General features: G+C 56.7%; 1 protein-coding gene across 3 annotated transcripts; it reads right to left on the reverse strand.

Annotated features, from left to right (window-relative positions):
• Positions 1 to 4,636: 4,636 nt before the first annotated feature.
• Positions 4,637 to 12,301, reverse strand: PDIK1L (PDLIM1 interacting kinase 1 like). 3 transcript variants are annotated; one of them, XM_064398637.1, is made up of 3 exons: positions 12,191 to 12,301; positions 10,157 to 11,511; positions 4,637 to 7,629 (listed from the first exon to the last, which is right to left on the reverse strand). In XM_064398637.1, exons 2-3 carry the CDS (start codon positions 10,439 to 10,441, stop codon positions 6,889 to 6,891), a joined length of 1,026 nt encoding a protein of 341 aa, XP_064254707.1. In that variant the 5' UTR covers positions 10,442 to 11,511; positions 12,191 to 12,301; the 3' UTR covers positions 4,637 to 6,888. The 3 variants fall into 3 exon arrangements, with proteins under 3 accessions (XP_064254707.1, XP_064254708.1, XP_064254709.1); XM_064398638.1 differs by having other exon boundaries at positions 10,157 to 11,508; positions 12,191 to 12,292; XM_064398639.1 differs by having other exon boundaries at positions 10,157 to 10,458; positions 12,191 to 12,268.
• Positions 12,302 to 14,707: the final 2,406 nt, after the last annotated feature.

Genomic DNA, 14,707 nt, shown 5'->3' on the forward strand with positions numbered 1-14,707 from the left:
CCGATCGATGCCGATCGCTGCTGATCGCTGCTGATCACTGCTGATCGCTGCTGATCACTGCTGGTCCCTGCTGATCGATGCTGATCACTGCTGATCACTGCTGATCGCTGCTGGTCCCTGCTGATCGCTGTTGATCGATGCCGATCAATGCTGATCACTGCTGATTGATGCTGATCAATGCTGATCGATGCTGATCACTGCTGATCGCTGCTGATCGATGCCGATCGATGCTGATTACTGCTGATCGATGCCGATCGATGCTGATCACCGCTGATCGATGCTGATCACCGCGCCTTCCCCAGGGGCCGGGCAGGGCTGGTGTGGCCGCCCAGGAGGCTCCTGGAGCTTCCCTCGGCTCCTGGAGCTTCCCTCGGCTCCTGGATTCAGCCCTGGAGGAGAGAGGAGAGTCAGGGTCAGCCCCGAGGGTGCGGCAGTGAGGAGGAGGATGAGGATGGGGCTGAAGCAGAGCTCGGGGTCCCCTCCAGGCCACACGCACAGCGAGTCCTGGCAGCCCAGGCAGGAGCAGCCCCGGGCAGGAAGGGAGAAGCGCCGAGCATCCGCCGGCTTCGCCCCAGCCCAGGAGCGCCTTCCGACAGGAAAAAATACCGGAGCCGCCGCCGCCTTGTCTTCTCGAGCGGCAGAACAAAGCCGAGCTCAGGAGAGCTGCCCCGGGGCTGGGGGACCCCGAGCCTGCCCCACACAGCCAGCCTGGGCTGGGAGGGAGGGTTCTCCCTTTCTCCCTCTGCGGAGGGCACGGAACCAGCCCCGGGTGACAGCAGGGACAGGGGCCGGGCAGAGCAGAGCTCAGGGGAGCAAACAGCCCAGGAAGCCACGCAGCCCACGGGCTCCACAGCGCACCACCCCGGAGCACACACGGGGAAACTGAGGCACGCACTGTGCTCCCGGGCTGGGACCCTCACCCTCCCCAGCCCAGCCCCGCGGCCAGGACCCGTGCCAGGGCCGTGCCAGGACCCGTGCCAGGCAGGTGGGGGATGCTCTCGCTCACCTGAGCCCACGCAGGGATGCAGGGGTGGGATGCAGGGATGGGATGCAGGGGTGGGATGCAGGGATGGGATGCAGGGATGGGATGCAGCGATGGATGCTCCAGCCTCACTCAGCTCCTGCCCCTCCGGCTGCCGCGGCAAACTGAGCCCAGAGCCGGGAGCGGCCTCATATAGAGGATGAGGAAGAGGAAGAGCCACCCATTAACCCCTGCCAGCGTGACCTCCCTCACAGCCCTGGCCAGCATTAACCCCTGTCCTGCTGCAGCTCCAGCTCCTCTCGTCCTCCTCTTCCTCACGGGAACCCGGCCGCGTTTCGGGATCTGCAGCAGAGATTTTTGCCTCCCAGTCTCTCTGTCCCCCTGCACGGGGCGGGTCAGGAATGGGGCAGGGAATCCGGGTCCACTGCAGCAGCTTCTCCTTGTACCGCCACCCCAGGGCGTGGGGGCAGCTCAGGAGCAGGAGCCCACCACAATCCCCCTCCCCAGGATCCCACCCAGGCGGGAAGGAGGGAGGAAAGCTCCTTCTGGCACCTCTCGGGTGGCGGTGAAAGGGTCAAAGCCAGCCCCGAGCCGCCCGGTTCCTGCCTCTTCCCCCGGGAAGGGCTGTAAATCGCAGGAAGCCACAATGGGCTGGAGCTGGCCCAGGGGTTATTTTTACCGCTGCCCTCTTCCCTTCCCGAGCGCTCCCGCAGGGACAATCCCGGCCGCCTCCATCCCCAGCCCGGGGGGCTGCGAACGTGGCACTGGAGCAGAGTTCCGGGGAAGGGGCTGCTGGCCCCGGGCTGGGCTCCCGGAGCCCCGGGGAGCCGCAGCCCCCACACCCCCGGGGCTCCCTGGGAGCCGCAGCCCCCGCACCCTCCGGCAGCCGCTTTGGACGGAGAGCCGGGGCACAGCCAGGCTGATCCCAGCCGCCGAGGAGGCTCCAGGGGGACAAAGCCCCGGCATGAGGGGGGACCTGTCCCCGAGCTCTCTGTCCCCACCCCAGTTCCTTCCTGAGGAGCTGCTCCGGTGCCGGGAATGGGGCCCGGGGCTGTGCCCAGCCCCTTCCTGGCCGGGGGCAGCGGGGCAGGAAGGGGCCGGGGCCGGGACTGACGAAAACGGGGCTGAAATGGAACCTGGGCAGGGTGAGCGGGGCCAGGTCTTGTTTGAGCTCTGCAGGCACTGGAAAAAACTCCCAGTGACAGCAAGGAAGGGACAGAGCCCCTCTCTAACAAACACGGAGAGGGGCACAGCAGCAGCGCCCGGGCTCGTGTGCAGGATGCGGCTGCACTGGGGCACATCTGGACAGGACAGGGAACAGGATCGGGCACATCTGGACAGGACAGGGAACAGGATCGGGCACATCTGGAGAAGACAGGGAACAGGATCGGGCCAAGTGATGGAGAAACCTCGGCAGCCCCGGGGTCTGCCCCTGGATTCCCCCACGGGAAAGGCAAACGCCACCGCCCGGCGGGGAGCCAGCGAGGCTCGGCTTTCCTCGGGAGAGGGCAGGGCTGGGAGCCCTGTTGGACGAGTTTAAAACCTCAAGGGTTCAAACGGGCACGAATGAATCCGAGAGCAGCCGCGTGTCGGGGCAGGCCGGGGCGGGAGCCCTCCCAGGGATGTCCCAACCCCAAAAAGGCTCCAGAGCCACGGCAGGGGAGGGCTGGGCAGCGCTGGGAGCACAGGGACAGCCAGGGACAGGAGCTGCGGGGCTGAGGAGAGCACCCCCAGGGGCAGGATGGAGGCCTGAACCCAGCACTGCTGCAAAGGCTTTGAGGTTTTTAGGTTGCATCTGGTTCCATCCCAAACCTGAGTAAAGGAATGAACAGGAACGGCCCGGGCTGGGCTCCTCTTCCAGCTGGGCTCACTTGACACCTCGCTGCTCCTAAAAATGGGGTTTCAGATTCCCCCAGAGCTCCTGAGCAGCCCAGGCTGGTGTTCCCAGCTGGCCCGTGTCCCTCTGGGTGCTTTGTGCCATTCCAGGCACATCCCTGTGCCTTTCTCGGGCTGCAGCACAGAAACTGCACTTGGCAGGAGAGGGGAACGGAGCAGCCCCGGCAGCAGCACCCCCGGGGTCGGTGTTTAATGTCCACACCGCTTCTCCCTTCTGTTTAAATGTCCACACTGCTTCCCCCTTTGTGGGAACTCAGTACATCACTCCAAATGTCCAGAACTACCGAGACAACCCTTGGGGGGCTCGGGAGCCCTGGAATGTTGCCGAAAGTGCCTGGTGGCTTGACTTTGATCCTTCTAAAAAATTACACCTGAATGTGAGGAGATGAGAGAATTTCAAGTTTGAATGGCGAGGGGATGATATGCACTAGATAAAACATAGATTTTAATGCACTGCACAGGGGGATTTGGAATCCTGTACATGGGTGTCAGGAGTCCCAAGATGGAGGGATTTGGGCGTGCCCTGTCCTTCTTCTTTCTTCTCCCTGCCATCCATGTTCAGGATGATGTTGGCACGTGTGGATTGGTTCATAGTGAAGGTGCACTTGTTAACAAGGGTGAAAAGTATTGGAAATTGAAGGTAAATATCTAATACGTAGTTTTCACTATAAAAGAGACCCCGTGGGTGGGGGAGAGTGCCCTTGGCTGTCCTGCTGATCAGACCTTGGCTGGACAGACAGAAAAACTTTGTAGATAAGGAACAATAAACTCAACTGAAGACCAAAAGCAAGAGTCCAGACTCCTTCTTCAAAGTGTGGCCTGTCCAGAACCACCTGTTCCCGTGCTGGGGCAGAGACAAGTGACAGCCAACCCCGGCACCCCTTCTGTTTAAATGTCCCAAAGCACCAGGAGGATCCAGCCCCCGGAGCCAGCGCTGTCCCAGGGTGGGAGCAGAGGGAAAAGCCCCCAAATCCCGGGCTGGCTGTGCCCCCGCAGGAGGGGAGCAGCTCCCTGCAGGGAGGGACCTTCCAGGGCAGCTCTGCTCCAAAAAACCAAAGCAGAAACACCACCAGGGCCAGTTCCCAGCCCTGGGAACGGGCACGGGCAGGCTGCAGCCTGAACCTCTGGGGCTGGGCTCTCCCAGCCCAGTGGGCTTTAATTATCTCTCATTTCTGCACCAGGGCATTTCCCTGCACATTTCCCCGCCCTCCCTAGGGGCTAAACATATTTGAAGTACAGCATATATTATATATATATATATAGTGTGTGTACATATATATATATATATGTATATTTACTTTTCTTCATTTTGTGGGGAAGGAATTCAGGTTGTGCCTCTATTTAAAATCACCACTCCTAGAACTAATCCCAAAGTGTGACTTTCTCCTTCACGACATGTCTTTAACCCCCTAAAAAAAGTGAATCTAAACCCAAAGTGCATTGAGTCAAGCACAAGGCTCCTGCCAGGTGGGCACGTGCCCATTCCAGGTGGGAATTCCTGGTCCACAGGTGCAGGCACAGGGCTGGGGTTTGCTGTGGGTGTAAGGAATTCCAAGAGAAATTCACTTACAGCAGATCCCTCTGTCCTGAGCGCTGCTAATTAAAACATGCAAATGAGGGCCACACTTTCCTGCCATGGATAAGTAATGAGGTTTCCTCACCTTCACTCCTGAAGTTTCTCAGGACACTGTCCCTGGAGGGCAGCACTGACACTGCACTGACTGAAAGCACTTCCCCATAAAAAGTCCTGAAACTTCCTTGAAATTCAAGATTTTATTTCAAAAACAGTCATGAACTTAATAAATTACACAATAATTTTCCTCATTATAAATTCTCCATAAAATATATTTTACAGTTTTTAAAGAAAAAACATGGAAAAAAAAATCTTTCCCAAGTGCTGAAAAGTGTCTTGACTTCGTGTCACGCTGGTGAACGACCCCGCAGCTGCTACAATTTGATTTATTTTCTCAAAACAAAGACCTCAGACAACAAAAAAACCAAAGAGAACACAGAGCTCGAGGACTACCAGTGTCACCCAACAGCGAGGATAAGCACCATGAGAGGGATTTCAGGCACCCCCAACCTATAAAGTGGCAATCAGTGCAAAGAAACACTTTGGGAGTCAAAAACCCCAAAACTTCCCTGTGCCAGCCCCCGATTCCTGCCCTGCAGAGGGGACCCAGGGGGTTCACAGAGCACCTCAGGGGGGAGCAGAGTTATTCTGGGTCTCACTTCTGGCTGGGTCAGAGAGGGGGACGCTCACCCCCTTTGTTTTTGAAAAGCTCCCAAGTGAAATATGAATTATAAACCCCCCTTTTTGTCAGTGGCCCTGCTGGGATGTGAGAACTGGGAGGCAGAGTTGGCACAAGCAAAGTGGGTTTGTCTGAGGATCGCTCCCTAAAAGGATGAAGAGAAAGGAAATAACAAGAATTATAACCTAAGGCCAGCTGGGGACAGCCACCAGCTCACACAGCACCAGGCAGGAGCCACCTGTGGCCTGTAAAGCCTCAGAAGTTGGGTGGAATCAGAATCCTTTGCTTTTGGAAAACCAAAAAAGAACATTTTGTTTATTTGCACTCAAAGAATAAACACTGAGTGCCCAGAACTGCTGTCCCAGCACTAAGAGGGAACAGGATCCAAAAAGCAAATTGTACAAGGAAATACTTACAGCCATTTCCAGGTAAGATTTGGGTGGAGGAAAAAATGAAATTGAATTTTGTAAAGAAAACTGGCCTTTCCTGCAGCTTGAAAGGCAATTTTAAGACTCTGCTTTTTTTCCAAAAGGTCAAACTGGATGGGAGAGCTCAGTGCTGCACCCAACAGAACAAAGAGTTGTGCTGGGACAAAGAGCTGCTGGCAGGGCCAGGTGGCCTCATGAAACCTGTCCCAGCCTCAACCTGCTCTGTGCAGCCAGAGCTGGGGACCAGCAGCTTCCAAACCCCCTCCTCCCATCTGTGCATGGAAATAAAGATCACTTCTTTAAAAGGAGGAAAAACTAAACAAAAAAAGCAAGGCAGGCTGCCAGCTCTCACACCTGCCACTGAGCTCTCTGCAGCTCTGACTCCAGGTGTGACCAGGGGACAGGGCCACCTCTGTCCCCTCATCCCCCCTGCATTTGGGGCAGGGCCAGAGAGGGAAGGCCTGGGTTATTAGCTGGATTCAGCTACTGGGAAAACTGCTGCCACCACGTTTTGAAGGATTTTAAGGATATGCTGCTGGATTCCCTCGTCCACGTTTCCATAAACTGAGGGCACAGAACTCTGCTGGGGTAAATCCTCCAGGTGCGATGGGATTGTGGACACCAGGGCAGAGAGCATGCTGAGAAAAGGCAGATTAATTGATTCATAAAAGCAAAATCAAATGATCAATGAGCCAGCCCCTCTGCCAGCACCTGACTGTACATTTCTAATTTGACTCCCTCAGTGATGAGCTCATTAAGCTCCAAATGCCAAGATCAGCCATGTTAGCACTTGGAAAGCAGCTGATCCCCTTGCATTGCTTTTTTTTTTGTTTACAAAGTCAAGTCTTTGAAATTAGATAACAAAAATAAATAATAAAGTCATTCAGGCCTGGGGAAGAAGGAGTTTTTCTCACTCACCCTCTTCACCCAGATTTCTAGCAGACCCAAATCATCCAGACCCACAGCAAATAATTTAAGTGCCACACACTCCCAGTCACTCATATACATAAATATATACACAGATTACATTACAAAGCCTCAAGATTTGCACTGCCAGCATGCAAACCTTTTTTTTTTTTTTTTTCCATGAGAGTTCCTAATACTGACATAGGAAACTGGAATGTGTGAGACACTCCGTGACAGAGTGCTGGAAATCAAGTAGTGTCGGCTCTTGCAACATCCCCCTGCCAGTGCAGCCCAAGGAACACCCTCAGCCTCACGCTGGGATTTCACACCGCGGCCAGCTCCACATTCCTGCCGGGAATCTCCAGCTAGGTGCGAAGTACCCCCTGCAGGTGAGGCGAGGCTCTGCCTGCCAGGCCGAGCCCCCTCACGTGTCCCAGCTGCTGTCCTTGAAGGCGATGTTCACCAGCCTCAGCTCCAGCTCGAAGGCGTCGGGCCGGTCCTGCGGGTTGGCCGCCAGCATCTCCTTGATCAGCTGCTTCATCCTGGCGTTCATGGACTTCTTCTTGACGGGGATGAGCAGCTCCATCTTGGGGTTCTCCAGCAGCGCCTCGCCCACGGGCACGATGGCCGTGCCCTGCTTCACGTAGCTGCCCAGCAGCTCCTTCTTGGTCTCGGTGTCGATGAAGGTGATCCTCTCCAGCATGGCCCAGATGATGATGCCCAGGGCGAAGATGTCGGCCTTGGCCGTGTAGTGTCCCTCCCACACCTCGGGGGCCATGTAGAAGTCGGTGCCGCAGGCGGTGGACAGGAAACACTTGTTGACGTTGACGGGCTCCTCGGGGTTGTGCCCCGAGGCCGAGCACACCTTGCTCAGCCCAAAATCTGCCACCTTCAGCGTGGGCTCGGGGTCGCCGGCGTGGGCGCGGCTCTGCGAGATGAGGATGTTGTCGGGCTTGAGGTCGCGGTGGATGATCTGGTTCTTGTGCAGGAAGGCCAGGGCGCTGCTGAGCTGCAGCATGAAGCTGGTGTTGGTCCTGCGGCTGGGCTTGCGGGACAGCAGGTACTCGTTCATGTCCCCCCCGTCACAGAAATCCATCACAAACCACAGGTAATAAGCACTTTTGGGGTCAAAGGCTATTTCTCCTTTTAATGAGGTTTCTACAAGCTGCAACGAGGAAAAGAGATGTCGTAACTGCCTGAGGATGGTGGAAGGAAAGGAAACGATGGGAAAATGCGTGAAATCGGGATCTTCACAGAGAGGGAAGTTTGGGTTAGTTACACAGAAAGAACTGTTCCCTGTGGGGCTGGTGAGGGCCTGGCACAGGCTGCCCAGAGGAGCTGTGCCTGCCCCTGCATCCCTGGAAGTGTCCAAGGCCAGGCTGCAGCAACCTGGGAGAGTGGAAGGTGTCCCTGTCCATGGGAATGAGATGGGGTTTAGGATCCCTTCCAACCCAGACCACTCTAGGACTGTTTGACCCTCCTCTCAACAATCCAGAGAGCAAGGCGTTGCAACAGGGGAAAGAAAACATTATGCAAATGTTTTTATGTAAAAGAGAGAGAGAAAAAAAATCACAATATATTTGCCAGCCTCCTTATCTTCCCTGGTGCGGAGCATATCAAGCTCAGGCTCCTGCCCAGAAGCAGAGCTCGACCCTGATAAGAGTTTTTAAAGATACCCAGTGGCCATTGCCCTCCCATCTGTCCCAGCTGGACAGTGTCCCACCCTGACAAAGCCTGTCCCACCCACTTTGCCAACAGCTTTTCGGGATAAACAAAGTCTCACAAGTAACTCCACACAGCTCTGTTTATCCAGGAGAGATTTTTAAAGGCTGCTCTCCATTCCTGACACATCCATGAATTCCAGCAAGTTAACACAGGATCCCTGAACTCAGGAGAACACTGATCTGCAGGCACAGCTGAGCACAGAACACCCTTCCCACCATCACTATCCACAGGGTATTCTCAGGAACACAAGCTGAACAGCCAGCTCTTATAGCTGCTCCACACAGAAAGCAAAGCAAAACCTGCAATCACTTCCACTAATCCTGTTTACACAACTGCATTTGCCTCTTCAGCTCCTCTGAGGTGGCTCTGGAAGGTCCTGCAATTATTTCTGTTAGTAGTAAACCAATGGATGCTAAATCAAACTGGCTTTCAAAAATGAAGGGGTGTGTTAGTATCTAGAGAGGCATTCTGAAATGCTTTTAAAAAGTGACCTTTTCAAGAGAAAAAAAAATGGTAGTAATTTACAGCTATCTTCTTTACACAGTAAATCTATTTTAGAGCTAAGAAATGCCTTATTTAGGGTTTGTAGTCAGGAATGGGGAGATTAAGGTATCTCAGGAGAGCAGGGTGTGTCCCCTGCCAAGAGGGCACCACCACAGAGTCACAGGAGCTGCACTGGCAGACCTTGGGAGAGTTAAGACAACAAAATCCACCCCCCACATCTGTGCCAGTGGCAAAGCACCAGCAGCCAAGGCTGCCTCAGGACTCAAACTCTACAGATTTGGTTCAGCTGGCACTGAGAAGCTGCCCAGAGCCCTTCCCCAGCCTCCTGGCCCACAGCAGCAGCTCAGCCCTGTGCCATCACCCGGGAGAGCAGAGGGGCTCTGAGTGCCCTTGGTTGTCCCAGGCTGCTCCCAAGTGACCCTGGCAGGCAGCTCAGCTCTGCCCTTTGCCCTCCTCCCTGTGGCAGCAAAACAATCCGTGCTGTTTGCACCTGGCAGGGGCAGAGCCCTGTGCCAGCTGCTCCCCACAGCACCATGCCAGGCAGAGCTGCTCCCTGCACATCTGCCCTGCAGCTGGAAGCAGCCCCTGGCAGCTCCACTGACCCAGCAAGGCGAGGCTCTGGTGAGAGCTGGCCGGTGTTTCTGTAGCCAAATCCTTCCCGGCAAACAGGAACAGCTCCTGTGGCAGCCAGAGGGATCCTGCTGCTCAGAGGGCAGCCAGCACCTGCAGGGCTGCTCGCCCACAGGGCCACCCCACACAGCAATGGCAATGAAAACTGAAATAATGACAGCTGACACGGGATAGCAGCAAACTCTGAGCAGGCTGCTGGCTTTTTAAACCAGAAACAGATTTCTGCCCGGGGGTGATTTATGCTTAGGGCTGCTTTTTGACAAGGGAATTAATCATTGTCTTTCCAGAGCTACTTATTCTTCAAACATGCACATCTTCAAACTGAAAGGACACTTTCAGAGTGATATGTGTTCTCTAATTTATACTCTTTGAAGAGATTGTTATTTATTAAAAAATAAAACCAGCTCATGATGTGCTACCCATTGATTCTTGTTTCTGAAAGAATTTTAAGTGTTGGCTTCCTATAAATCAAGACACTGATTTCCTCTTCCAAGGACACCCAGGATAGAATTCCTCCAAGCTCTGTCCCAGGACTGGAGTGCTCTTTAACCTGCAGCTGCCAAGAACTCCACAGCCTGCACCTCCCCTGGGCTTCCTCAAATCATCAGAGCACATCTGCATTAAACACAAATTCTGGAGTCTTTTAGAGCAGCACAGCTTCAAACCCAAAATGCTGCTGAGTTTTTTTTTTTTTAAAGACCTCCATTAAATTCCAGGTGCCAGCAAGGCAGACAACCCCCTGGGCTAGGCGAGCAGGGCTCCGAGCCCCGGGCTGCCCCACCTCCTTCCCCCCAGCTCCACTCCTTCCACCCCGTCCCCTCGGCCTCGTGTACCTGCAGATACAGGGAGGAGCTGGAGCCATGGGCCATCTTCTGCACCATGCCATCTTTCTGCAAGATGCACTCCTCCAGGTGAATGACGTTGGGGTGCTGGCTCTTGATACTGCTAAGGGCCCAGAACTCGCGCAGAGCCAGTTCCACGTTCTCGGGAGCGTGGCACCGGATCTTTTTGACGGCCACGCGGGCACAGGTCCTCCTGACGAGCGCTTCGTACACCACACCATAACTGCCACGACCAACCTCCCGAATTAGATCGTACTTAGGCTGGCTACTCACCATCTTCAAGAGCAAAGGTTCTGGGGAAGGGGGAGAAACCCACACAACTAAAACTCAGGCACAGGAAGCGGGCTGTGTTTCCCCCCCCTAGGGGCCGGCCTGGCCAGACCCCGCCGTTAACGGGGGGCTCGCTGCTAGAACATTCCAGAAGCTGCTCCATAAACCTGCCAGGGACCAGGTGAGAGCGAGATTACGTCTCTTTGTTAAGGTGTCAAAGGCAGCCCGGCGCGCTCGGGGTGGCAACAATTCAAAGCTAGACTGGTCTGGTGCCGGGACAGGGCTGTGGTGAGCGCTCCTGCTGCTCCCCCTCAGCGTCTTCCGTGGGCATCTGCAGGAATAACAGGAGGCTGGCATGCTCCCCATCCAGCCTGCAGAGCACACCAGGTCCCAGCTGAAGCCCCTGCTTGGCCTGGAATTTTAATTAACTGCCTTTTTTTTGGTGGCTGCAGGAGCAAACGTTTCTGTTATAATTGTTTTATTCGGAGAAGAGAAAGCGTCAGTCGCTCCCCGTTTATTTTTTTGAGGTGACTGATTTTGCACCAAGCCTCCCCTGCATGAGGAATCTACAGCTATGAAAGGTTAAAAAGGATAACTGATTGCAGAAGTTTGCACCCAGCATCTAACTTTCACTTTTGCTCAACAGAGCAAGGACAAAAGTTAAGTTGTTGCTCTGAAAGTAAAACAAGAGACACACACACACACAAAAAGGAGGAAAAAATAAATAAGCCACCAAAACCCTGCTGCAGATTTATGACCCTCCCTGCACGCTGCCCTACAAGATTATAAACCAAACACCAGCACCACCTTCACACAACCAAACCAAAACGGGACACTGACTAGAGACAGCAATAAATTAAAATAAAAAAATAAGAGCTTGACTAGCCAAGGAGCACTGGTCAAACAGAATGAAACGCAAAACCAAAAGGAAATAAATAAATAAAATCACACTGAGAGCTCAGAACTACAATAGCTTTAAGACAGCCAGTGATAAAGGTGATTCTCTTTATGTCAGGCAATAAGGACCCCATTGAAACGGCCTGTTATTAGTAGGAAGATTTCAAGTATTTCCACTGCTTTAGGCATTTTTTTTAGAAAAAAAAAGAAAAAAAAAGAAAAAGAGAGAGAAAAAAGGTATCATCAGTCTCAGGCAGTGCTACAGAGATATTTTAACCTTTCAGCAAAGCTGTGTGAGGGACTTTCGCAGTTTGGATTTGAACCGAGATGCGCCCCGAGGCTGCACCCGCAGCTCCCGAGCACCGAGACCCACGGGCCCACAAGGGCTGGGGCTGCCCCGCGCCCGGACCGCTCCGGGGCAAAGCGACACGGCTCCTCAGGCAGGGCACGGCCGGCTCCGAGCGGGCACGGCCGCCCCCGGGGCCCGGAGCTGCCCCCGAGCCCCAGCCCCGCTCCGGGGCCCCGGGGCCGGCCCGGCCGAGCGGCACCGCGCTGGCTGCTGCGGGCCCGGCAGCGCTTACGGGATAATATGAATATTTAGATAATGTATATAGTTAATAGAGGCCATATAAACGCACCCCTGCCGCACCAGGCCCCCCACCTGCGGCTGTGAAGGGAAGCGCCGCTCGCCCCACAGCGCGGGATGATGCCGGCCCGCTGGGCCCTGCCCGCCGCAGGGGGGACCAGCCCCCGCCCCAGCCCAACCTGCAGCGCGGATCCCGCCCGCTCCAACCCCCGGGGGCCGGGCAGGACGAGGGGCCGGGCCCGGGCCGAGCCGGGCCGGAGGAGCCGCGTTACCTCAGCGCGGCCGCCGCCGCCGCCCGGCCGCCATCTTAGGGCTGCGCTGCGCCCGCCCGCCTCCCTCAGCGCGGCCACGCCCACACCGTGGGGCCACGCCCACTCCGGGCGCACCGCCCTGTGATTGGTCACTTGAGGGGGCGGGGCGGGGCGAGTGAGGCGGGCGTTTAATTGCATTAATTAATCAATTAATTACTGACATTTCTGTTTATGAATTGGGAAGGAAGTGTTGCCTGTGAGGGTGGCTGCCCCTGGATCCCTGGCAGTGCCCAGTGGAGGTGTCCCTGCCATGGCAGGGCTGGCACTGCGTGGGTTTGAGGTCCTTCCAATGAGTGAGGCGGGCGTTTAATCGCATTAATTAATCAATTAATTACTGGCATTTCTGTTTATTAATTGGGAAGGAAGTGTTGCCTGTGAGGGTGGCTGTCCCTGGATCCCTGGCAGTGCCCAGTGGAGGTGTCCCTGCCATGGCAGGGCTGGCACTGCGTGGGTTTGAGGTCCTTCCAAACAAACAATTCCAGCACTCTGTGATTTATGGCATCCAGAAAAAATCAGCACAGCCCCTCCCGCTGTTGTGCCCTGGCTTGGTGTGACAGCGACACAAGAGCTGCCGCCCCTCTCTGTTCCCTGCTCTGTGCCACGGCCCCGTTTCCCCCTCCTGCAGGGCTCCAGTGCCCCCCGTGCCCCTGTCACATCCCCGCTGTGTCCTCATTGCAAAGCCACCACGGGGACGTTTCGGGAGAAGCCAGGGCCACCTCCTGCTCAGAGCCCTGCTCAGCCCGAGCAGAGGGAGATTCACGCCTGTGCTGGGCTCTCCGGGGTTAATTGGGAGGGATCCCGGGCTCATTAGTGCCCTGGGTCCTGCCTAAGCTGTCCCAAGCCAATTAGGGGCCAGCGAGCCCCTTGTGGGTTCTGAAATCTGCTTAGGGCGTTACAACTCCTGCGAATCCCCTTAATCGAGTCCAGAAGCAATTAATGAATCAATGTCACCAGGGCAGGGTCCGAGCCCTGCGCTGCCCTCCCGGTGCCCAGCCAGCCCCGCTGTGCTGCCAGCGCCCGCTGGCAGAGCCCCAAGTGCCAGAACGGGAACACTTTTGCAAGATGTGCCTGGAGGTCCCGGCACAGTCACTCGCTGCACACGTGAGCCGGGGAGGAAGGAACCCACAACAGCTGAGGGGATGTCCTGGTGGGGAGAGGGGGGTCAGTGCACCCCGACACCGTGTGCCTGTGCAGCCAGGTGCCCGTTCCTGTGTGCTCGTGGACCCCTGCACCCCGTTCCTGTGTGCCTGGGTACCCCCTGCACCCCACATTTGTGTACCCAGCTACCCCCTGCACCCCATATCTGTACAGCCAGGTACCCCCTGCACCCCATTCCTGTGTGCCTGGGTACCCCCTGCACCCCATATCTGTACAGCCAGGTACCCCCTGCACCCCATTCCTGTGCCCCCAGGTACCCCCTGCACCCCATATCTGTACAGCCAGGTACCCCCTGCACCTGGGTACCCCCTGCACCCCATTCCTGTGAGCTCACAGAGCCCTGCACCCCGTTCCTGTGCACCCAGGTACCCCCTGCCCCCCGTTCCTGTGTGCCTGGGTACCCCCTGCACCCCATTCCTGTGCCCCCAGGTACCCCCTGCACCTGGGTACCCCCTGCACCCCATTCCTGTACACCTGGGTACCCCCTGCACCCCGTTCCTGTACACCTGGGTACCCCCTGCCCCCCGTCCCTGTGCCCCCAGTACCCCCTACACCCCATTCCTGTGTGCTCATGGACCCCTGCCCCCCGTTCCTGTGCCCTCAGGTGCCCCCAGGTGCCCCCAGTGCCATCTCCTGCCCGCAGTCCCTGGGGCACTGCAGCCCCCAGCCCGTGCCCCCGCTGTGACCCGTGTGCCAGGGTAGGGTTACTCTGTGCCGTGCTGACAGCTCTGGCCCCGGGCCAGCCGGGGATCCTGCCCGGGGCTGTTTGCAGCCAGGGCTCTGCTCGGCCTTTGCCCCCCCCCGGGGCCGTTTCTGGGTCAGCTCCTGAGCCCCAGCAGCGAGGCCAGGGCTGGGTCAGGGCTGTGCCAGGGCTGTGCCAGGGCTGTGCCAGGGCTGGGCCATCCCTGTGCCAGGGCTGTGACATGGCTGTGACATGGCTGTGCCAGGGCTGGGCCAGGTCTGTGCCATCCCTATGCCACAGCTGTGCAAGGGCTGTGACAGGGCTGTGCCATCCCTGTGCCAGGGGTATGCCAAGGCTGTGCAGGGCTGTGACAGGGCTGTGCCATCCCTGTGCCAGGGCTGTGCCTCCCCAGAGCTGCCTGTCTCCTGCCAGCTCTCAGGCAGCCCCGGGCTGGCACCCCAGCTGCTGTTGGCACCCCAGGTGCTGTTGGCACCCCAGAAGCGGCCGTGGTTTGGGTGGGCAATGCACAAACTGCACAAAGCACCCCTGCTGCGGCTGGCCCAGCCCTGGCACGTCTCTGGAGCCACCACCACCAGGTCCCGGGCACCCCGGGGGGCTGCGCTTGCCCCTCCCTGCCC

This window comes from Passer domesticus, chromosome 24 (assembly GCF_036417665.1).
Source record: "Passer domesticus isolate bPasDom1 chromosome 24, bPasDom1.hap1, whole genome shotgun sequence".
Classification (NCBI taxonomy): domain Eukaryota; kingdom Metazoa; phylum Chordata; class Aves; order Passeriformes; family Passeridae; genus Passer; species Passer domesticus.